Source organism: Oncorhynchus clarkii, chromosome 30 (genome assembly GCF_045791955.1).
Source record: "Oncorhynchus clarkii lewisi isolate Uvic-CL-2024 chromosome 30, UVic_Ocla_1.0, whole genome shotgun sequence".
Lineage (NCBI taxonomy): Eukaryota > Metazoa > Chordata > Actinopteri > Salmoniformes > Salmonidae > Oncorhynchus > Oncorhynchus clarkii.
Genome location: NC_092176.1, coordinates 15,108,602 through 15,134,114, shown reverse-complemented (window position 1 = coordinate 15,134,114; position 25,513 = coordinate 15,108,602). Strand labels below are relative to the sequence as shown.

At 43.1% G+C, this 25,513-nt stretch overlaps 1 protein-coding gene across 1 annotated transcript in view; it reads left to right on the top strand.

The window, feature by feature from the left end:
• LOC139389260 (transmembrane protein 132C) overlaps positions 1-21,673 on the top strand; it is a 215,902-nt gene extending 194,229 nt beyond the window's left edge. The window contains exons 7-9 of the mRNA XM_071135811.1: positions 10,966-11,239; positions 17,336-17,527; positions 19,792-21,673. Coding sequence (XP_070991912.1) covers positions 10,966-11,239; positions 17,336-17,527; positions 19,792-20,973 — 1,648 coding nt within the window. The 3' untranslated portion in view covers positions 20,974-21,673. The remainder of the gene's footprint in view (positions 1-10,965; positions 11,240-17,335; positions 17,528-19,791) is intronic.
• Positions 21,674-25,513: the final 3,840 nt, after the last annotated feature.

Here is a 25,513-nt window from a genome sequence, read left to right as displayed (position 1 = left end):
TATGATATTTGTGCGTCTATAACTTTCTCACTCATCATTATTCATGATTCATTCACGTCTATCCGTAATCATGGTACCATCCAAATTATTGTAGAAGTGTTTAGAAACATATTCTATTATTATTTACAATAAAGGTGACTCCAAAATGACACAATACATTATTTACCGTTCATTTCTATTCGGCACAAAGTAATCTGAAACACAACCAAAACAAACAGCAAATGCATCCAACACTGCATCACAAGTTTGATGTAATCATTGAGTGCTAGGAATATGGGGCAAAATAATACACTTTTGACTACTTTAATAGACATAAACTCAGCAAAAAAAGAAACGCCCCTTTTTTCAGGACCCTGTCTTTCAAAGATAATTTGTACAAATCCAAATAACTTCACAGATCTTCATTGTAAAGGGTTCAAACACTGTTTCCCATGCTTGTTCAATGAACCATAAACAATTAATGAACATGCACCGGTCGTTAAGACACGAACAGCTTACAGACGGTACAAACCCACCTTTGCTGGACCAGACTGGCAAAAAGTTGTGTTTTGTCTCACCAGGGTTGATGGTTGGATTTGCGTTTATCGTTGAAGGAATGAGCGTTACACCGAGGCCTGTACTCTGGAGCAGGATTGATTTGGAGGTGAAGGGTCCGTCATGGTCTGGGGCGGTGTGTCACAGCATCATCGGACTGAGCTTGTTGTCATTGCAGGCAATCTCAACGCTGTGCGTTACAGGGAAGACATCCTCCTCCCTCATGTGGTACCCTTCCTGCAGGCTCATGCTGACATGACCCTCCAGCATGACAATGCCACCAGCCATACTGCTCATTCTGTGCATGATTTCCTGCAAGACAGGAATGTCAGTGTTCTGCCATGGCCAGCGAAGAGCCCAGATCTCAATCCCATTGAGCACGTCTGGGACCTGTTGGATCGAAGGGTGAGGGCTAGGGCCATTCCCCCCAGAAATGTCAGAGAACTTGCCTTGGTGGAAGAGTGGGGTAACATGTCACAGCAAGAACTGGCAAATCTGGTGCAGTCCATGAGAAGGAGATTTTGACCCCCCCTTTGTTCAGGGACACATTATTCCATTTCTGTTAGTCACATGTCTGTGGAACTTGTTCAGTTTATGTCTCAGTTGTTGAATCTTGTTATGTTCATACAAATATTTACACGTTAAGTTTGCTGAAAATAAACACAGTTGACAGTGAGAGGACGCTTCTTTTTTTGCTGAGTTTATAAGTGAATTTGTCCCAATACCTTTGATCACCTAACATGGGGGGACTATGCACAAATAGTGGTGTAATTTCTAAATGTTTCACCCGATATGGATAAAAATACCCTCACATTAAAGCTGACAGTCTGCACTTGAACCTCGTAGCCATTGTATCATTTCAAATCCAAAGTGCTGGAGTACAGAGCCAAAACAACAACATGTGTCACTGTCCCAATACTTTTGGAGCTCACTGTAGTTTGGATTTGTGGGGGCTTGTTGTGTTATGTGCGATGTTGTTTTCCAAATGTGTGTTGGGACAGCCCATTTCTGTTGTTGTTGATGAGAGTGTGTCCATTCTGGCTTGGCTGCCGACAGACCTCTGAGAGACAGACCGTCTTTGTTTATCAGGGAATAACAGGCGTGACCTTGCAAAGTAGCAGCGTGACTGGTGACAAGAGCGGGCACCAGCACCCGTCCACAGAGCAAGGGGGCCACTCAGAGCCACAATACCAAGAGAAGGGACCTGCCTCCGTCTGATAGGCTGCCAAGTGTTCCACACAGACACGGGGGAGAGAGAGAAAGAAAGAGAGAGGAGAGACAAAGAGAGAGAAAGAGAGAGGGAGGGGGAATGACAGTCAGGGCCGGCTCTAGCTTCTAGTTGGGGGGCCCGCCACTTAGTGGCAAAACATTTTAGTGGCCTCTTTTCTTGACGGTGGAGAGGAATGTTTTAGTTTTAAATTTAATTTAGCCGAATAGCCTGCCAGTAGCTTACCAAAGTTTTCACAGTGTTCATTAGAATGTAATGTAATGAACATGGCGCATCTCTAGTCCAAACCTTTCAATAGTTAGGCTATCCATATTACCAGAGCTTCATCTTATTCTTTCTATATCAATGGCGGATTTGCGGCCGAATGGAACATGCCAAAACCTTGGAGATAACAATAGATGGCAAAGTCCAAGTTTTTTCCTATTCATCTGTGGCAAAGTTTTCCCTAAATACCTGTGACAAATCCATCTCCAGAACCGGCCATAGCTTAGCCAGCTGGCTAATCTTTGGAATACGGTGTAACAGATTGCTAGCTCGATAATGCTAGCTAGCTGCACTGACAGCCCTACTTGTTGTTATTTCTCTGCTACATGTGGAAATCACCACAACGTTCCCACCCCCAATTCCTGAATATGTATTAGAAGCCTGCATTATTCTTCGAAGGTGGAACCTAAACAAGACTTAACGCTATAGGACAGGCATTACATTGAAATAAGGGTGGAATTGCCCTCTGTTGGGGGCCTTTAAAGCTAAATTCCTACAATTCTACAAATTATGCCATGTTAATATGATATCTGAGTGAGACTGACTAACAAAATCAATGTCAGCCCCCTGGAAGTCAAGGCCCCTGTGCATGCACCCTGCGTGCCTGGTCAGTATTCGGCCATGATTACTAGAAGTTTAAATAGCTGGCTAGACTAACTACCAATCAAAAAATGTACATGGCTAATTGTCAACTAATTGAGTGACTGACATAACAAGAGAAAAACTGCTGATGTACAACCAAATATTGAAATTGCACCTGGTGTATTTTACTATTCTAACTCTCAATAGTAAGTTGAGACCCGGGGGCCCTAAGTAACCGCATATGTCGCTTATGCCTGGAGCCGGCCCTGGCGACAGTGTCCAGGCCTTGGGAGTGGGGTGCTTGCCAGAACGGTAGGTTCAGTGTTTAATTTGCAAGGTTTGCTCCCCCCCTACCAGCCCCCTCCAAGAAAACCGTTTACAAGCAGGCTCATTAATTAATTCCCCTCGCTCAGGGATACAAGTGTGCTCTCTGTGAGGGATGTGCAACATGTCATGATGCTTTTCTTATCATGGCTATGTTTCCTTTGTTACAGGTTGCATTTGGGAAGTGCTTCTTATGTTCTGTTTTTAGAACATCTGCATGTTTCTAATAATATACAGTGGCAAGAAAAAGTATGTGAACCCTTTGGAATTACCTGGATTTCTGCATAAATTTGATCTGATCTTCATATAAGTCACAACAATAGACAAACTCAGTGTGCTTAAACTAATAACACACAAATTATTTTATTTTTCTTGTCTATATTAAATACATAATTTAAATATTCACAGTGTAGGTTGGAAAAAGTATGTGAACCCCTAGGCTAATGACTTCTCCAAAAGCTAATTGAAGTCAGGAGTCAACTAACCTGGAGTTGAATCAATAAGACGAGACTGGAGATTTTGGTTAGAGCTGCCCTGCCCCATAGAAAACAGTCACAAAATTTGAGTTTGCTATTCACAAGAAGCATTGCCTGATGTGTACTATGCCTCAAACAAAAGAGATCTCAGAAGACCTAAGATTAAGAATTGTTGCCTTGCATAAAGCTGGTAAGGGTTACAAAATGATCTCTAAAAGTCAGTCCACGGTAAGACAAATTGTCTATAAATGCAGAAATTTCAGCGCTTTTGCTACTCTCCCTAGGAGTGGCTGTCCACTAAAGATGACTGCAAGAGCACAGCGCAGAATGCTCAATGAGGTTAAGAAGAATCCTAGAGTGTCAGCTAAATCTCCGGAAGATGCTAACATCTCTGTTGACGGGTCTACAATACGTAAAACACTAAACAAGAATGGTGTTTATGGGAGGACACCACGGAAGAAGCCACTGCTGTCCAAAAAAAAACAATGCTGCACATCTGAAGACGCAAAAGAGCACCTGGATGTTCCACAGAGCTACTGGCAAAATATTCTGAGGACAGATGAAACTAAAGTTGTGTTGTTTGGAAGGAACACACAACACTATGTGTGGAGAAAAAAAGGCACAGCACACCCAACATCAAAACCTCATCCCAACTGTAAACTATGGTGGAGGGAGCATCATGGTCTGGGGCTGCTTTGCTGCCTCATACGTTATCTTCCCACTGTAAGCGCTTGTGTGGGAAAAAAAGTGCTGATCTTGCCAAAACAATGACACTAACTGGCCTCCTTTGACATTACATTGTGCACCCGCACTTGAATGCTGTTCAGAAATGTAGACCATAAAAGCTATAGATTTTCTTGGAAGAGAAAATGCAGCTGCAGTTCTGTCCATTTCTCCTCAAATGACCTTCGTTAGGTCTCTGTAATAGAAAAACAACATGCAGCAATATGCCAAAACAATTACCTAACAGAGTCCACGGGGCAGTGGAAAATCAGCATGATACAAACATTTCTTCCGAAGCTCAATCTGGGAATGAGAGTGAATAAAGGAGAGAGAGAAATTTCTTTCAGATGTAGGTTGTTCCCCGAGTTGGATTTACCTATTAGATTAAAGGTCCAATGCAGCCGTTTTTTATCTCAATATCAAATCATTCTGGGAAACAAGTAAGTACGTTATTAGCTAGGTTTCCACCCAATTGGCGACCAATTGCGAATATTCCAAAATTTGTAAAAAAAAAAACAATATGCACATTTTTTCCACCAGAGATGTTTTTCCATCAAATTAACTTGTGGATAAAAGGCTGTGCATGATGACATAGTGCACATAAAAATAACTTTTGCTGTTAAATTCCAATGTGCAAATTAATTCTACTGATGGTTTTGTCACAAAAATGTTTGCGTTATATAGCGTAAGTGCCCACTCTGGTATTGGCACATGTGCTCTAGCTAACAGCTTGCATATACAGTGCGGGTATAGCCTACATGATAAGATTATTATGGACAAAAGAGCAAGATTATTTTTGCTTGTCAAACAGCAGCCAAGCATCGATCACACTTGTTATAAAACCAATAGCTTAAGCTTTTAAAGAGTTAACTAACAAAATAAAGTTTCATTTCATTCAGGCTGATTTGACGCTAGCTAGCTAAGTTAACATTACCTGACACTCTTGTCACTGCTCTCCCTTTCTTGTTCGCTGCTGTGGCTGGAAATATTTCAATAAACTATTCTGAGAAAAAATAAATAATCAAAGACAGATAAATGGAGCTATCTTGCTTGCACTTGATACAGTTCCAAACGAACTAACTAGCTAACTTGCTAGACTAGTAACGCTAGTTAACCATGTTCCTATCATCAACATACTTGAGGATATTGGATAGCTAATTGCCGTTACAATTGTGGCAGCAATATTATAGATATAAATTATGGTAGTAGAGTTTTTAGGTTATAGCTAGCTTATGTAGTTAACTTATTTATTTAATTTATTGATTTATTTAACCTTTATTTACCAAAAGGTAAAAGGCCTCCTGTGGGGACGGGGGTTGGGATAAAAAAAAATATATATATATATATAGGACACCACAACACTACATAAAGAGAGACCTTAAACAACAACATAGCATAGCAGAAACACATGACAACACAGCATGGTAGCAACACAACATGACAACAACATGGTAGCAACACAACATGGCAGCAGCACAAATGGTAGCAGCACAAAACATGGTACAAACATTATTGGGCACTCAGAAAGGGCAAGAAGGTAGAGACAACAATACATCACGCAAAGCAGCCACAACTGTCAGTAAGAGTGTCCATGATTGAGTCTTTGAATGAAGAGATGGAGATAAAACTGTCCAGTTTGAGTGTTTTTTTGGAGCTCGTTCCAGTCACTAGCTGCAGCGAACTGAAAAGACGAGCGACCCAGGTATGTGTGTGCTTTGGGGACCTTTGTGAATGGCAGAACGGGTGGCAGAAGCAATGGGCCTTCCAAGCAATGGGAACCTTCCCAGAGAGGAGAGAGGTTAAAGAGGTCAGAGATAGGCTTGGTGATGATAGGGGCTGCAACCTTAAAGAAGAAAGGGTCCAAACCATCTGACCCAGATGTTTTTTGGGGGTCAAGTTTAAGGAGCTCCTTTAGCACCTCGGACTCAGTGACTGCCTGCAGGGAGAAACTTTGTAGCGGGGCAGGGGAAAAAGAGGGAGGAGCATCGGGGCTAGTCGCATTAGAAGGGGTGGGAGATGAGGAAATGATGGACGGGCAAGAAGGCATGGCTGAGTCAAATAGGAATCCCGACTTAATGAAGTGGTGATTTAAAAAGCTCAGCCATGTGCTTCTTTTCAGTAACAACCACATCATCAACTTTAAGGGACATGGGCAGCTGTGAGGAGGAGGGTTTATTCTCTAGGTTTTTAATCGTTTTCCATAACGTCTTGGGGTTTGACCCATAGAGAGAGAAATGCTCCTTAAAGTATCTAACTTTGGCCTTCCGGATAGCCTGAGTGCACTTATTTCTCATTTGCCTGAACGAGAGCCAGTCAGCCTGAGTGTGTGTGCCGAGCGTTTCGCCAAATTAAATTCTTGAGGTGAAGTAACTCTGCCAGATCACGGTCAAACCAGGGGCTGAACCTGTTTTTAATTGTAATTTTCTTTATGGGGGAGTTTTTCCACTGAAAATATAGATAAAAGGTCCAAGTATCTTCGACTAGTTGGCTAGCTAACGTTAGTCAAACAAACAAGCTAACATACCTTTCTTGCAGTTTCTCACACAGGAGCATTCTGAGGTGATTCACGTGAATTGTGTTTTGCACCGTAGAGCTTATGTATTACCCACTGGTCACTCAGGCACCGGTTCCTGGTGTACCGTTTCTCGCGCAGGTGCATTCTGAAGTGATTCAAGTGGATTGTGTTTCGTGCCGCAGAGCGTCTGTATCGAACACTGGTCACTTTCTTGAGATTATCTATTTACCAAGAAAGGTAAATGTGCTTCACAGAACTTTATTGAAACTATGTTTCTTTTGGTGTGGTGGGAATGATTCTGTCGTGGTGTAGCGCCACACTTAAATTAACACAGAGGAAACACTGGTACAGAGAGATCCTTGATGAAAACCTGCTCCAGAGTGCTCAGGACCTCGGACTGGGACAAAGGTTCACCTTCCAATAGGACAGCAACCCTAAGCACACAGCCAAGACAATGCAGGAGTGGCTTCGGGACAAGTCTTCAAATATCCTTGAGTGGCCAAGCCAGAGCCCGGACGTGAACCCGATTGAACATCTCTGGAGAGACCTGAAAATAGCTGTGCAGCGAAGCTCCCCATCCAACCTGACAGAGCTTGAGAGGATCTGCAGAGAAGAATGTGAGAAACTCCCCAAATACAGATGTTCCAAGCTTGTCGCATCATACCGAAGAAGACTCGAGGCTGTAATCGCTGCCAAAGGTGCTTTAATAAAGTACTGAGTAAAGGGTCTGAATACTTATATAAATGTGATATTTCTGTTTTTTTTATACATTTGCCAATATACCACCATTTCTCCCATAATGAATTTTACCAACACAGAAATATCCCACCTTGTCTCGTGTAGTTTATTTGTTCGACGTTTCAAAAGTTTACCAAAAAATGTGCTGTTTCCATCAGGCCTGCCGTGACATTTTTTATCCAACATGTACTTTACTGGCATAACAAGGTTGGATGGAGACCTGGTTATAGTGATTGTTTTCAATTAAAATGGTCAAAAATAAACAAAATAGCTTTTCAGCAATGGGCAATTTATCAAGCAAGATTTTTGCTAGGACTGTCTGGGAGTGGTCTGAGTGGGGAGGGGAAAACTGAATATTTGCGGTTATTGGCAGAGAGGTTTGGACTCTTCTTATTGGTCTATTAGATTAATTTACCGCATGGTGATGTCCCCATGGAATGCCAAAACTCCATCCCACAAAAACAGGGTGAAATGTATGTCTTCTCAACCAGCTCTTACACTAAAAGGGCATTATCATAAATTTCACAATTTCACAGTATCATTACAACCACATAGTGTGGAAATGTATATAAAACACAGGAAATCACGTTTTTGACTGCACTGGGCCTTTAATCTTAGATTAGATTGGAGACCGCTGCACCGTGCCTTCCTGCAGATTAGATTTATGTCAGGAGTAAAATACTAGCAATAGGGATTGGGAGCCATCAACTGATAATGCACACATAATGCACACAGGACCTCTGCTCATTCTGTCCCAAACACATTTGCTCTCTCTGCCCCAATCACATGCGCTCACTCTGCCATTTCACATTCTCTCACTCTGCCCCAATCACATGCGCTCACTCTGCCCTTTCACATTCTCTCACTCTGACCCAATCACATGCTCTCACTCGGTTTCCAATTACATACTCTCACTCTTTCCCAATCACATTCTCTCACTCTGCCCCAATCACATCCTCTCCCTCTACCCATACTTGGAATAATCCCCCTGGACTGTACCTGTCCACTATCCATACCCTGGCCTATAGGAGCTGGAAGCTCTGCTGGAAAGGACATGTCAAGGGAAGACCCTCACTACAGTATTTGTAAACTAGATCAGCTAAACCCCAACCCAATCTCCAAATAAAACGCCAACCCGTGGCGTAACTGCAGCAACAGAATTACGCCATGTGGTGCTGTATATTAGTTGTCATAGAATTATGCCATGGCTTGACGTTCTAATTACGCCTTAGTGGCATATCTTAGCTGTCAGCCAAACTCAGCAAAAGTTAAACAAAAACTTACGTTTAGGCATTAATTTTGAATGGTTAAGTTTAGGGTTAAGGTTAGTGATGGGGTTAAACTTAAGTTTAGGCATTAATTCTGAGTGGTTAAGGGTTAAGGTTTTGGGAAAGGCTTTAAACCAAAAAACTAAAATGAGTGCCTAGCACGTGACCCTCGGAACCAGTCAGTGGCTTAAACGCCCATCCACTATCCCCATCCACAACACCCTAGCAAAACCTACTAGATGGCAAACCTACTAGATGGTAATAGGCACTCATGTTGCCCCTAGCGGATGGTATAGCTTCCACATTTTGCCAGGTCCAAATGTAATCTGGTATCTGCTGAATCGGCACCTCGAGGCATATTCCATATTACAGTTAAGTTAAGTTGGAAATGTCCCACCGCAGTGTAATAAACGCAGACAGGCATTTGCAATTCTTTATTCACTTTACTTGTTGTATTATGTTTTACTGAAGACTAATTCATTGCTGTGAGTACTTGTCAAAATAACCCTTCTTATCTTGTCAGTGGAAATGCTGAGCCTTAAGGCTGATCTCTAACCAGCTTAGCTAGCGTCTTCACTCTTCATTGCCAGACCCCATTCTGCCACACATCGAGGGATACATATTAACGGTGTCGGACAGGAAAAAATACAATCAGAGAGGATAATCACCAGAATTACATTTCCAGAGATTAACTTTCACTCTTTTCTCTCCCATTATGATATCAAACCTTGTAGGTGTATGTGTTTATTGCCAGACGTGAGGTGAAGCCCTCACTGCAAAAAATGAAATCAAAGAAAGCCTTAATATCTTATGTAATCTAAACCAAAACTTACATAAGTGATAATTCACTTACATTTTTTTTAAAGACAATTTAAGGTAAAATATCTTTTAAAAATGGCTTTTTAACCATTTTCATGTGGACTTGATTGTGTGTTTTGGATCATTGTTTTGCTGCATGACCCAGCTGAGCTTCATCTTCAGCTCACAGATGGATGGCCTGACATTCTTTTTGGATGACATGGGTCCCATTATGCCTGGCGAAAACCAAACACTGCATTCCACAGTAAGAACCTGTGGTGGTGGTTGTGTGATGGTTTGGGGATGCTTTGCTTTCTCAGGAACTGGACAACTAAATAGAAGGAACCATGAGTTCTGCTCTGTACAATCAAGTCTAAGTGACTTCAAGTCTAAGTGATTTGTTTGGAGTTATTGCTGCTAAAGGTGGCATAACCAGTTATTGAGTGTAAGGGGGCAATTACTTTTCACACAGGGGCATTGGGTATTGCATAACTTTGATTATGAAATAAATGATATAAGTATGTCATTGTTCTGTTATTTGTGCACTCAGGTTCCCTTTATCTAATATTAGGTTTTGGTTGAAGCTCTGATAATGTTCAATATAAAAAATATGCAAAAGTAGAGAAAATTTGAAAGGGGGAAAATACTTTTTCACAGCACTGTATATGGAAACGGCACATTCCTATGATCTGTGGTTAGAAAGATAAGGTCCTACAAAATGCTCACAGGGTAGGATTAAAAGTAAGAAAAACTGTGATTTTGAAAAACCTGTAATGAGTTTCTAGCCAGAGGGAGAATATTGTTTTTTGTTCCCTACGTCACAGCGAATCTCGGTGTTTGAAAATCACTGTTTTAACTTTTGAAGATCGGGTAGAACTTTGCAACTTTTTATTTGTTTTACAAAACGTAGAAATATGCTGTTTTCACAAATGTAGACACTGGTATTGTGCTGGAGATCAAGAAAATTAGGTTTAAAATTGTTGGAGTTTCCATTTAAGATTAAAATAAGCAAAATTATTAGCTTATTTTGGTAAGATTTTTTTTTTTAAATATCACTCAATATAAGATATTTAGGCTTGCTTAGATGGAACTATTTGCAGTGCTGTGATTAGCACACTGTTGACAAAGCACTGGTGTTTATCAGAGGCACGCCTGTCCTGTCCCACTGCTTGACACAAGTGCTGCTGTGGCAGATTTACTTCTACAAAGCAAACACTGATATTTATCTTACTAAAAGTGTGCTGTGTATGTATGACATAGTTATTTGTTTAAAAGCAACTTTACAACAGTGTAGCAACAGTGTAGCAACAGTGTAACCTTGTAAGCCTTGTTTTCACACTGCAATAAATATTCTCATTGAGACACACTTCCTTCTTTGAGAAGATGATTGGTTGCCTATAGCGTTCTGAACAGAATTTGCTATCAGTGGGTGGGTGTAGAGATGTTCATGTTAGACTTGTCCAGTGTTGGGTTTAGTTTCTCATGTTAAATGACTGGCTTTGTTTGTAATGGCAGGTCTGCACTGGACAGTGATGATGAGGATGATGAAGACCGGAGAGGAAGGAGCTGCACGTTACAGTACCAGAATGCCATGGTTCGAGTGTTGACACACTTCGTGGCCGAAGCTGCCGACCCCCGTGGTCAGCTGACCTTCATGCTGGGCAGTGATTGGCAGATGGACATCACTGGGCTGGTGTGGGACTTCCTGAAGGTGGAGGACCCCCAGATAGCTCAGCTACAAGACGGGTGCATACTCGTGGGACTGGACATGGGGATGACCACCATCCAGGTACGCTGTATGTGTCTGCATGCGTGTACAGTGCAGTATGTGTGTTATAATAAGGTGTTTCAGTACAAAGGACGAGAAAAAATAAACAGAACAAGTGTGAATAGAGAGAGGAGTAAGGGGAGGTGAAAGGAGTTGGAAAATAGAACAGTAAAACATCGCTGTCTGTTTTAATATATTTGGGCTGAAAATACCTTAAAACAGTCATCTTAAGTCAGTCATAACAATGGGATTTGCAAATGTCGAGTGGAGGAGATATTTGTGGATTCAGTCAGCCAGACAGGTGGTTATCAATGGTCCCATGTCTCCAGGTCTGGGCTGTGGTTACAGTAAATGGGGCCTCACCCTGGTGCATATTGTAAGCATGCCATCTCTAGCAGCGTCCTTTCATTTGTCAGTCTAAACAGGCTAACTGGATAAATAGCAGTCAGTTAATGATATCTGTGTGAAACCGATCAGCATCTTGACAGTGTGGACTCATCCATCTGTCTTGCAGGCAGATGTACCCTCACCTCCACACTCATCACTACCCGTCCTCTGGCTCCTACCTCCCGTTAGGCTGGGCACAGAGGAAAATACTCCCCAAGATGAGACAGGCCAAACTACCGGTCTGTCACACCTCTTCCCTCACAAAGAGCTAAAATCAAATTGTATTAGTCACACGCGCCGAAAACAACAGCGAAATGCTTAAATACAAGCCGCTAAACAACAATGAGGTTTTAAAAAATAAAAATATACACTACAGTTCAAAAGTTTGGGGTCACTTAGAAATGTCCTTGTTTTTGAAAGAAAAGCACATTTTTTGTCCATTAAAATAACATTGAATTGAGTGTAGACATTGTTAATGTTGTAAATGACTATTGTAGATGGAAACGGCTGATTTTTAATGGAATATCTACATAGGCGTAGACGCCCATTATCAGAAAACATAACTCCTGTGTCCCAATTGCACGTTGTGTTAGCTAATCCAAGTTGATAATTTTAAAAGGCTAATTGATCAATAGAAAACCCTTTTGCAATTATGTTAGCACAGCTGAAAACTGTGGTGCTGATTAAAGAAGTAATAAAACTGGCCTTCTTTAGACAAGAGCATCAGCATTTGTGGGTTCGATTACAGGCTCAAAATGGCCAGAAACAAATAACTTTCTCCTGAAACTCATCAGTCTATTCTTGTTCTGAGACGTGAAGGTTATTCCATGCGAGAAATTGCCAAGAAACTGAAGATCTCGTACAACGCTGTGTACTACTCCTGTCACAGAACAGCTCAAACTGGCTCTAACCAGAATAGAAAGGGGGTGGGAGGCCCCAGTGCACAACTGAGCAAGAGGATAAGTACATTAGAGTGTTTAGTTTGAGAAACAGGCGCCTCACAAGTCCTCAACTGGCAGCTTCATTAAATGGTACCCGCAAAAAAACAGTCTCAATGTCAACAGTGAAGAGGCGACTCTGGGATGCTGGCCTTCTAGGCAGAATTCCTCTGTCCAGTGTCTGTGTTCATTTGCCCATCTTAATCTTTTGTTTTTATTGGCCAGACTGAGATATGGCGTTTTCTTTGCAACTCTGCCTAGAAGGCCAGCATCCCAGAGTCACCTCTTCAGTCATATAATACATTAACAATGTCTACACTGTATTTATGATCGATTTGATGTTATTTTAATGGACAAAAAAATTGCTCTTCTTTCAAAAACAAGGACATTTCTTAGTGACCCCAAACTTTTGAACGGTAGTGTGGATATATACAGTGGGGCAAAAAAGTATTTAGTCAGCCACCAATTGTGCAAGTTCTCCCACTTAAAAAGATGAGAGAGGCCTGTAATTTTCATCATAGGTACACTTCATCTATGACAGACAAAATGAGAAAAATAAATCCAGAAAATCACATTGTAGGATTTTTAATGAATTTATTTGCAAATTATGGTGGAAAATAAGTATTTGGTCAATAACAAAAGTTTATCTCAATACTTTGTTATATACCCTTTGTTGGCAATGACAGAGGTCAAACGTTTTCTGTAAGTCTTCACAAGGTTTTCACACACTGTTGCTGGTATTTTGGCCCATTCCTCCATGCAGATCTCCTCTAGAGCAGTGATGTTTTGGGGCTGTTGCTGGGCAACACAGACTTTCAACTCCCTCCAAAGATTTTCTATGGGGTTGAGCTCTGGAGACTGGCTAGGCCACTCCAGGACCTTGAATTGCTTCTTACGAAGCCACTCCTTCGTTGCCCGGGCGGTGTGTTTGGGATCATTGTCATGCTGAAAGACCCAGCCACGTTTCATCTTCAATGCCCTTGCTGATGGAAGGAGATTTTCACTCAAAATCTCAAGATACATTGCCCCATTCATTCTTTCCTTTACACGGATCAGTTGTCCTGGTCCCTTTGCAGAAAAACAGCCCCAAAGCATGATGTTTCCACCCCCATGCTTCACAGTAGGTATGGTGTTCTTTGGATGCAACTCAGCATTCTTTGTCCTCCAAACACGACGAGTTGAGTTTTTACCAAAAAGTTATATTTTGGTTTCATCTGACCATATGACATTCTCCCTATCTTCTTCTGGATCATCCAAATGCTCTCTAGCAAACTTCAGACGGGCCTGGACATGTACTGGCTTAAGCAGGGGGACACGTCTGGCACTGCAGGATTTGAGTCCCTGGCGGCGTAGTGTGTTACTGATGGTAGGCTTTGTTACTTTGGTCCCAGCTCTCTGCAGGTCATTCACTAGGTCCCCCCGTGTGGTTCTATGATTTTTGCTCACCGTCCTTGTGATCATTTTGACCCCACGGGGTGAGATCTTGCGTGGAGCCCCAGATCGAGGGAGATTATCAGTGGTCTTGTATGTCTTCCATTTCCTATAATTACTCCCACAGTTGATTTCTTCAAACCAAGCTGCTTACCTATTGCAGATTCAGTCTTACCAGCCTGGTGCAGGTCTACAATTTAGTTTCTGGTGTCCTTTGACAGCTCTTTGGTCTTGGCCATAGTGGAGTTTGGAGTGTGACTGTTTGAGGTTGTGGACAGTTGTCTTTTTATACTGATAACAAGTTCAAACAGGTGCCATTTAATACAGGTAACAAGTGTAGAACAGAGGAGCCTCTTAAAGAAGAAGTTACAGGTCTGTGAGAGCCAGAAGTCTTGCTTGTTTGTAGGTGACCAAATGCTTATTTTCCACCATAATTTGCAAATAAATTCATAAAAATCCTACAATGTGATTTTCTGTTTTTTTCCCCCTCATTTTGTCTGTCATAGTTGAAGTGCACCTATGATGAAAATTACAGGCCTCTCTCATCTTTTTAAGTGGGAGAACTTGCACAATTGGTAGCTGACTAAATAATTTTTTGCCCCACTGTATGTATATATATATATATATATGTATGTGTGTGTCACTGTCCAGGATAGCAGGAAACGTTGCCCCAGTGATGTACTGGGCCGTACACACTAGCCTCTGTAGTGCCTTGGCGTCGGAGGCCGAGCAGTTGCCATACCAGGCAGTGACACAACCAGTCAGGATGCTCTCGATGGTGCACCTGTAGAACCTTTTGAGGATCTGAGGACCCATGCCAAATCTTTTCAGTCTCCTGAGGGGGAATAGGTTTTGTCGTGCCCTCGTCACAACTGTCTTGGTCGACTTGGACCATGTTAGTTTGTTGGTGACACCAAGGAACTTGAAGCTCTTAACCTGCTCCACTAAAGCCCCGTCGATGAGAATGGGGGCATGCTCGGTCCTCTTTTTCCTGTTGTCCACAATCATCTCCTTTGTCTTGATCACGTTGAAGGAGAGGTTGTTGTCCTGGCACCACACGGACAGGTCTCTGACCTTCTCCCTATAGGCTGTCTCGTCGTTGTCGGTGATCAGGCCTACCACGTTTGTGTCATTGGCAATCTCAATGATGCTATTGGAGTCTTGTCTGGCTGTGCAGTCATGAGTGAACAGGGAGTACAGGAGGGGACTGAGCACTTACCCCTGAGGGGCCCCTGTGTTGAGGATCAGCGTGGCAAATGTGTTGATACCGTCCCTTACCACCTGGCGGCGGTCCGTCAGGAAGTCCAGGATCCAGTTGCAGAGGGAGGTGTTGTCCCAGACTTTTTGATAAACTTTGAGGGCACTATGGTGTTGAACGCTGAGCTGTAGTCAATGAATAGCATTCTCAGATAGGTGTTCCTTTTGTCCAGGTGGGAAGGGGCAGTGTGGAGTGCAATAGAGATTGCATCATCTGTGGATCTGTTAGGGCAGTATGCAAACTGGAGGGGGTCTAGGGTTTCTAGGATAATGGTGTTGATGTGAGCCAAGATCAGCCTTTCAAAGCACTTCATGGCTACAGATGTGAGTGCTACGGGTCAGTAGTCATTTAGGCAGGTTACCTTAGTGTTCTTGGGCACAGGGACTGCTTCAAACATGTTGGTATTACAGACTCGGACAGGGAGAGGTTGAAAATGTCAGTGAAGACACTTGCCAGTTGGCCAGCGCAAGCTCCCAGTACACATCCTGGTAATCCGTCTGGCCCTGCAGCCTTGTGAATGTTGACCTGTTTAACGGTCTTACTCACATCGGCTGCGGAGAGCGTGATCACACAGTCTTCCAGAACAGCTGGTGCTCTCATGCATGTTTCAGTGCTATTAGCATAGAAGTAGTTTAGCTCGTCTGGTAGGCTCGTGTCACTGGGCAGCTCTTGGGTGTGCTTCCCTTTGTAGTCTGTAATTGTTTGCAAGCCCTGCCACATCCGACCAGCGTCAGAGCTGGAGTAGTACTATTCGATCTTAGTCCTGTATTGACGCTCTGCCTGTTTGATTGTTCGTCGGAGGGTATAGCAGGATTTCTTATAAGCTTCCGGGTTAGAGTCCCGCTCCTTGAAAGCGGCAGCTCTAGCCTTTAGCTCAGTGCGGATGTTGCATGTAATCCATGGCTTCTGGTTGGGGTATGTACGTATGGTCACTGTGGGGACGACGTCATCTATGCACTTATTAATGAAGCCAAAGATTGATGTGGTGTAGTCCTCAATCCCATCGGAGGAATCCTGGAACATATCCCAGTCTGTGCTAGCAAAACAGTCATGTAACTTAGCATCTGCTTCATCTTACCACTTTTTTATTGATCGAGTCACTGATGCTTCCTGCTTAAATTTTTTCTTGTAAGCAGGAATCAGGAGGATGGAATTATGGTCAGATTTGCCAAACGGAGGGTGAGGGAGAGCTTTGTATGCCTCTCTGTGTGTGTAAAGGTGGTCCAGAGTTTTTTTTCCCTCTGGTTGCACATTTAACATGCTGATATAAATTTGGTAAGACCGATTCAAGTTTCCCTGCATTAAAGTCCCCGACCATAAAGAGAGCCGCCTTTGGATGAGCGTTTTCCTGTTTGCATATGGTGGAATACAGTTCATTGAGTGTGGTCATAGTGCCAGCCTCAGTCGGTGGTGGTATGTAGACAGCTATGAAAAATACAGATGAAAACTATCTAGGTAGATAGTGTGGTTTACAGTTTATCATGAGATACTCTACCTCAGGCGAGTAAAAACCTTCAGACTTCTTTAGATATTCTGCACCAGCTGTTATTTACAAAAATACAAAGTCTGCCGCCCCTTGTCTTACCAGACGCCGCTGTTCTATCCTGCAATACAGCTATAGAGGGGTCTCAATGATTGGGCACGCATGGAAAGATCTCTTTGATTTTCAAAATGAGATTAATGAAATTAGGTTTGCACTAATTGGATTACTAGGAAAGGTCCATTAACAGCAGAAATGTGTCCTTGATCGGTCCTTGCCTACTCCAGTGTGTATTGCTGGTGGTTTTCTCTCCACATCATCATTTGATTAATGTTTCCTGGATAAACACCTGACAATGAATAGTGGAAGGGCTTGTTCAGGTCACTCCATTTACCATCAAATAACTCAATCTATGTACTCATCAAATTAAATGGAAGCCAGCATAATGTTGGAAGGCATCAAGGTCAGAGCTGAGAATCACTGCAGGATTTACAGAGCATCCTAGAATAATGTAATAATTGTTTATTTCAAAGAGTAATGCTTTTCATGTCCCGTCCTTAATCTGGATTAATCCCAAGGGCTTCTCTCTCTCTCTCTCCTCCATCTCCCTTGTGTTGGCCCAGGTCCTGTCCCCCCTGTCTGACTCCATCCTGGCAGAGAAGACGGTGACAGTAGTGAATAACAAAGTAACCATCACAGAGCTGGGGGTGCAGCTGGTCACCGGCCTGGCTCTGAACCTGCAGCTCAGCCCAGGGAGCAACAGGGCAATCCTCGCCACGGCAACCACACAGGAAGTGCTGCAGAGCCCAAAACAGGTCTGTTCAACATACTGCAGATCTTTGAAAACGATCAGTTAGCAGCCCCTTTGATTAAAATGAGGATTTAAGAAACAGTTTATAGTAGTTTATTTAATGTAAGCCTTGTCTGTTTGGATCCCTTTTCACACAATTGCAGTCCTTTAATGTGAACATTCAGTAAGTACTGTGAACATGTGTGTGTGTGTGTGTGTGTGTGTTGAGTGTGTGAATGCGTGAATGCCTGCGCTTGTTTGTTTGTTCCACTGCATTCCTAACCCTCTTAACACCAACTCTTGAAAAGCAGAGTGTGACAGAATGTGTTTCCTTGGGCATCTAATAGAAAGGGAAGCTTAATCTCAGAGCGTGTAAAAACAACACTGCAAGTTTCTGTTAAAAAACACAATTTACAGGCCAAACTCTAGCTGTCCTATCGTCTTTCGCCTTCGTTTCTCCCTTGCTCTCCTTCTCTCATGAACGCTTTGATCCCTTTCTCTTTCTAGTGAAGGATAGAATGGAGGACAGGCTAGTTTTATCAGTCCTATCTCTGTAGGGATAATGTCAGTGTGGGGATAAGCGTGCAGGAATTCCCCTAGAGGATCTGTAATTAGAGAGCAATTGCAGCCCACTGATGGATCTCCTTCCCTGCTCCTGGTGATTTGTCCTGTGTCCATATTAAAAAGCAACATCACAGCAAGAAAGGGACTTCAGATGCTTGTCTGTGGCAAATCCCCATTTGCTGTCTTTAATGTGACTGTCTGATACTGTATTTTCCCTATCTTTTAATCCCTTCAGCTGTCTGAGCACCACAGGAGGAGGTGGATGGTATCTTAATTGGTGGAGGACGGCTTGTGGTAATAGCTGGGGCGGAATCAGTGGAATGGTATCAAATAAACATCAAACACATGGTTTTCATGTGTTTGATGCCATTCCATTCGCTCCATTCTATCCATTATCATGAGCTGTCTTCCCCTCAGCAGCCCCACTGCTGAGCACAGCAGCTGAGTTAACAAAACAGTGGCACTTTAGTGAGCTATCCTCTACCTTATGATTCCCACTACATGACCAAAAGTATGTGGACACCTGCTCGCCGAACATCTCATTCCAAAATCATGGGCATTAATATGGAGTTGGTCCCCCCTTTGCTGCTATAACAGCCTCCACTCTTCTGGGAAGGTTTAAGGCCTTGCTCGCAGTTGGGGTTCCAATTCATACCAAAGGTGTTCGATGGAGTTAAGGTCAGGGCTCTATGCAGGCCAGTCAAGTTCTTCCACACTGATCTCGACAAACCATTTCTGTATGGACCTCGCTTTGTACAGGAAAGGGCCTTGCCCAAACTGTTGCCAGAAAGTTGGAAGCACAGAATTGTCTAGAATGTCATTGTATGCTGTAGCGTTAAAATTTCCCTTCACTGGAACTAAGTGGCCTAGACCTAACCATGAAAAGCAGCCCCAGACCATTATTTCTCCTTCACCAAACTTTACTGTGTGCACTATGCATTGGGGCAGGTAGCGTTCTCCTGGCATCTGCCAAACCCAGACTGCCAAATGGTGAAGCGTGATTCTTCACTCCAGAGAACGCGTTTCCACTGCTCCAGATTCAAATGAAGGCAGCTTTACACCACTCAAGCCGATGCTTGGCATTGCGCATGGTGATCTTAGGCTTGTGTGCGGCTGCTCGGCCATGTAAACCCATTTCATGAAGCTCCCAAGAAACAGTTATTGTGCTGACAGCGGTCCACCTGTCAGCTACAGGTGTGGCTAAAATATCTGAATCCACTAATTTTAAGGGGTGTCCACATACTTTTGTACATGGCTTTTATGACCCACAGTGCTGTAGCCCTACATTTCTAAAAATGCAAAAAAGAGTATAAAAGTACTGTTGTTGTAATTTTACATTCTGATCCTTTGAACCTTGTACATTTGAAGTCTTGTTTGTTTTCTTGTTCCTGTGATAGAAATGTTTCCCTCATGGAAATAGTTTGATTTCTTTCATTTTGGCAGTTACCAATTACTATGTACAGTGATGTATACGATAAGCTTGCCTAATGAAATAACAGCACAGGAACATTTCTGAAATAGGCTCTGTCTTATTTCTACATTCTTAGATCTAATAAATAAATAGGTATTTTTCAACCCTTCATTATTCTTTACTAATGGTGAGGTTGCTGCTCTACGAAATGTGGTAATGTGACCCTGCTTGAGGTCACTGTCAGTGTTACATGAGATTGTTTTTCTTTATTTGTTATTTTCTTTGCTCTTGTTTGTGTGTGTGTGTTTGTCCAGGAGGCCCTGATTAGCGCGTGGCTACACTTCAGTGATGGCTCCATGGCTCCTCTGGACCTGTACAACTCAGACTACTTTGTCCTGACGGCCACGTCTCTGGATGAGGAGGTGGTGACGGTGCAGCAGGACCCCTCCTGGAAGTGGCCTGTGATCGTGACTGAGGCTGAGGGCCAGGGCCTGCTGGTCAGGGTGGAGATGACCGTCTGTGAGCTCTGCCAGAAGTTCAAGCGGCGCAGCGTTTTGGCTGCAGGGAACTGCAACGTCAAGGTGAAGTTTGGCCAGAGCGATAGTGGCACCTCCAGAAACAGTGACTACGGGCCAGAGGGCGAGGAGCTGGAGAACAGGGCCAGTGACCGCAGGCAGCAGTCCCCCTCCCAGGACAGGACTGGATTAGAAGCCCACTACTACGGCAGCTCCATCTCTGACATGGAGGACGGTGTCATGAGGAAGGTCACCACCACAACTAAGAGTACCATCATCAGGAGGCCCAATGGAGACAAGCTGTCAGACGACGGGAACCAGGTCCAGAACATGCCAGACTTCCCTGCCCAGGTGGACCTCCCTCGCAGCCACAACATGGAGGATGATCTGATCCAGACAGCCCGGGGCCTCACTGACCTGGAGATTGGCATGTACGCCCTGCTGGGGGTCTTCTGCCTGGCCATCCTGGTCTTCCTCATCAACTGCATCTCCTACACCCTCAAGTACCGCCACAAGGAGCTGTCCATCGAGGGCCAGGAGAGCATGAACCACGCCCACGACTGGGTGTGGCTGGGGAACGAGGCAGAGCTGCTGGAGAGCCACATGAGCCTGTCCCCACAGCAGGACGAGCTCACCTCCATGGTGGACTGCAGTGCCGGGCTGGAAGAGGGCAGCCACCTGCTCAACGGTCCCTCTTCCCAGAAGAACGTGCAGGGCCAGGTGCACCGGGCAGCAGACAGGGCGAGCTGCACAGCCAAGGACAGCAAAGGAGACTCGCCTACCACAAAGAGGAAGCGTGTGAAGTTCACCACGTTCACCACCATCCCGCCAGACAATGGCTGCCCCACTGTCAGCACACTGAGCATGAGCCACAGCCAGGACATTAAGTGGGTGTGCCAAGATGTAGAGCAGGGGGACTCCAAGGAGCTTCGGAACTACATGGAGAGGTTAAATGACAGTGCTTTACAAGAGGTGGCATAATCTGTGTGCTCAGTGCACTTATAACTCACCCTTATGCCTTTCACAGTGAGCTGGGCCTGGACAGCACCTAATGCTGAACCTAGAAGAGGTTGAAATCTGGAAGCAACATTTTTGTGAATCACATGGGACTGCCAAAGGGAAAATAATTCAAGAGGACAAAAATTGTAATGATACCACACAGGACTAATGGCAAATCGTTAACTTGAAAAGAAACATATCATTTTTTTATAATTTGTTTATCTCTGAATATCTTCCTACCGTTTAATCATTATTTCGTGATGGTTCTTTTGTAGGTAGACTCAAGCCATGTTCCCAGACTAGCTCTGCATTACTGACAAAAAAACAAAATGTTACGCAGATGATGACATGTAGATTTAAGAATGTAAATCAACAAATATTCAAGATGTATATAAAGTACTCATTGAAAGGTTTTGGAAGTTTTGTAGCATTTTGAATATTGATTTCCTATTCCACATCCTGTCGTTTTTTTGTTTTTTGATAAATGTCTGGGCCCAAAGGATAGACCAGAGCCTACAGAACGTCCTGCATGTGGTTTGAAATAAAGGCACACATTTTAGGTTCATCTTTACCAGAAGGCACAGAGAAACGGCTATGTATATACTGAACAGTCCTCCTACAAGGCATTGTATTGTTGCTCTGTATATTGTATTTTCATAACTGTCATTTAAAGAACATACAACAGTGTAGAGGTACGTGTCCACTTCAATCCACCAACCACATGGGAATACATTACACATGCCAACATGAATTCCTTTTTGCTACCCACTATCTTCAATGACTGAATGGAGATGAGTGCTTTTCCAGGTTATGTCTTCATATAAGCCACACAGCACAAACCTGGTCGTACTCTAATATGGTGTAGGAGTTATAATGGAATCATATCACAAATTTTACATTTCCATGGTGAAGACAAATGAAGCCACTGGAAGTCATCTGCTGTTCTTCTATTTTCAGAATTTAGCCAAACACACTTCAATTAGAGTGAACTCAACAGTATATTTGACCAATTCATTAAACTTGGTAGCACAACCGCTAGATTTGGATAAAGGATAAGGCTGTCACCAATTATTCTGCCAGCAACTATTATTGTTTCTCAAATCAAAGTTTACTGGTCGTGTAAACAGTTTAGCAGATGTTATAGCAGGTGCAGTGAAATGCTTGTGTTACTAGCTCCTAACAGTGCAGTAAAATGTCAAACAAGCACACAAAAAATAGAAACAAGAAATCAAGAATGTCAGAATGAATCCAATTAACACTGATGGTGATTACTTTGATTAATGATTGGACGACAACTCAAATTAAATTAACCCTTGTCTTGGAGCCTGCAGAAATGCTCGGCTAGGACAAAGTGGAATGGGATTTCCACTCGCTCTTCTGAAATGGAAAAATCCCATCATGAACCCTAATAAATGAATAAAAAGCCTACGAAAGTGGTGGGAAGAAAGAGGTTCAGAAAAAACATTTATGTTGGGAGTTACTTCATATATGAGTCCGCTAGCTAACCAGAACAGTCATAATATCAACTTGAGGTCAATAATCAATGCTAGTTTGTGAGATCATGTTGCAATATCCTTTGCTGGGGAGTAGACGCTAGTCAGACAATGAGCAAACACTCCTCTAAAACAGACAGATGAGCCAGCAAATTACAGAAATATCCTTTATACTGCTTCATTAAAAGCGCTGCTAGTTGTGTCAGTGTCTACAAGGCCCATTGAATAGTGCTTTCCTGAAAGCTCCTGTGCACCACAGGAGGTTGGTGGCACCTTAATTGGGGAGGACCGGCTTGTGATAATGGCTGTAGCAGAATAACTGGAACGGTATCAAATATACCAGACACATGGTTTCCATGTGTTTGATGTCATTCCATTCGCTCCGTTCCGGCCCATTATTATGAGCTGTCCTTCCTTCAGCAGCCTCCTGTGTTGTTCCTGATAGGGACTCTCCTCATTCCTTTATTCATTTAGTTCAAGTAGCTTGCCTACTTGATTCCCTGCAGCTCCTGCGGTTCTCCTATTGATCTTACGCTTTATGTTGAATGAAAACACCAGATTAAATAAAAGGCCTTACCTTACCATCTCTATTTCTCTCCCTTCCTCCCTCTATCTGTTTCTCTCTCATCTCCCTCTTTGTCTCTGTTTCTCCACTGTCCTGATGAATGATTCTTCCTTTTTTCTTCGCCCATGTGATTTATGCCTGTGCTGTGGAGCGGAGGGGGATTGATGTGGGGGTTGTGTGCAATGCAGTGCGCTGGGACTGTGAACGCTGTGCACAGCCTGCGGACTGTGAAGGGCGCAGAAAGCCAGCCAGGCCTAGTAGGAATTTAATTGTCAGCCACAAGGGGCATGATTGATAGAGGGCCCTCTGTAATTAACACACCACTGTGACTTTCTTTTCTGTGCACACTGCCCAGTGGTGGCTTCGGCCTTGTGTTTAGAAACAGGAATACCTACATGACATTGAAGATATATTGAGTGTACTCAGGGTTTTCTAGTCTTTGGAATGAGGGATGTGAGGCTTGTTTTTATTTGCTTTGTATTCCAGGCAAAACGGAAATAAAATTCCCAAGGACTCCACTTGGGTAGACTTAATTGAGTTGATCATGTGAGACCAGCAGTACACTCACAGTAAATGATTAGCTGTTCTGTTCTCCCTGTGGTAGTGACGCAGGGCCTGTATTTTCTCTCTCTCAATTCACTGATTGATTTATGTAGTTTATTGTTTTATATCTAATCTGGAAAATATTTTCATATGCTTTGTAAAAAAAAAACATGCACCGCCTTATACTAACAAACTCACTCCAAACACAGTTAACACACACACACTGCATATCATTTGAGTTAGAGGAGTAGCTGTCGAGGTCAGCTTGACATTCCGCTCTAACATTTTTTATATTTTTTTACAGATGGAGCCGCAGGGAACTGCAGACTACATTGTTCATAAACACAACTCTGGTGCCCGAGCCAAGTAGCTACGCCTTGTAAACAAAGTCTCCCGCCTGACCTGTGCACCTCAGCGGGAAACAAACAAACAACATTCCCCTCTCTTCCCCACCCCCTGGATCCATTGCAGAAAATAGCAGTAATGACTCAAACACCCAAAGGCAATGAAAGACTGGCTGGCAAAAAGCCTCCAGCTGCAACATGAGGGGTGCACCCAACCATGTCATATAGATATACAGTGAGGCTTGTGGGAAAATGTGGCAGAGCAGCGTATCAGACACCACTCCAAGACAGGGTGAGGCATTTTTATGCCTGTTTGAAAACAAGTGAAGGTCACAGGGCCAGAGAGATACAGGTAACTGCAAAATTAATGAAAACACTTGAGTAAATGAGGGATACAAAGTATATTGAAAGCAGGTGCTTCCACACAGGTGTGGTTCCTGAGTTAATTAAGCAATTAACATCCCATCATGCTTAGGGTCATGTATAAAATGCTGGGCAGGCCATTATTTTGGCTACCATGGCTATGCCTCCATAGGATGACAATGCCCCCATCCACAGGGCACGAGTGGTCACTGAATGGTTTGATCAGCATGAAAATGATGTAAACCACATGCCATGGCTGTCTCTGTCACCAGATCTCAACCCAACTGAACACTTATGGGAGATTTGGGAACAGCGTCTAAGAAAGCGTTTCCCACCACCATTAACAATTTCTCCTGGAAGAATGGAGTCGCATTTCTCCGATCGAGTTCCACTCTTATAGAATCTATGCCAAGGTGCATTGAAGCTGTTCTGGCTCGTGGTGGCCCAACACCCTATTTAGACACTTCATGTTGGGTGTTTCCTTTATTTGCCAGTTACCTGTATACACCTGGGTCGTTTCACCAATTCGGCGCCTTTTGAAAAGTGTAGCTTGGTAAAAAATAAAACTTTATCACCTAATTTTAACATCGTCATAATGAGCACACTTTCAACTTCATAAAAAACATGTCTTCCCATCTCAAAAGCTTAAATAAAACAATTACTATAGTAAGTGCCTTAAAGTTCAAAATAAAGTACCAGCGTTGACCATAACAGGGTTGCCGATTTCTTCTTAAATTAGCCATAAATCTCCTTGTGACAGGGGTAATGGAAGCTTGTTGTGTGCAACAGGGAGGGGCAATTGAATCCAAGCTTCCACCAAAACAAATGTATTGTTAAAACCTTTCTAGCCTGTCTATTGACCCGCTCAGTTTTCCACCACAAAACACCAGGAAATGGCCAACAAGAGTAGAACCAGCTCACCTCCTTTAACTCTATGATTTGACTATTAGATGTCCAATGTTTGTTTTAAAGGAATAGGTTCACCATATTAAAACGAGAGTTCAGTTCATGTAACAAGATTGACCTTAAATTGAGGGACAGACATGAATGAATCACTAATCACATTAAATAAATAATCTTCAGAAATGTGTTTGTCAAAGCAACAAAATAACTACAACAACTTGGGAGACATTTTGGAATTAGTGGGTTAAAATCTTCCTGGAACTGACACGTGGGGTGCGTTTGGAAATTCACTCTGGCTCTCTACGTTTTCA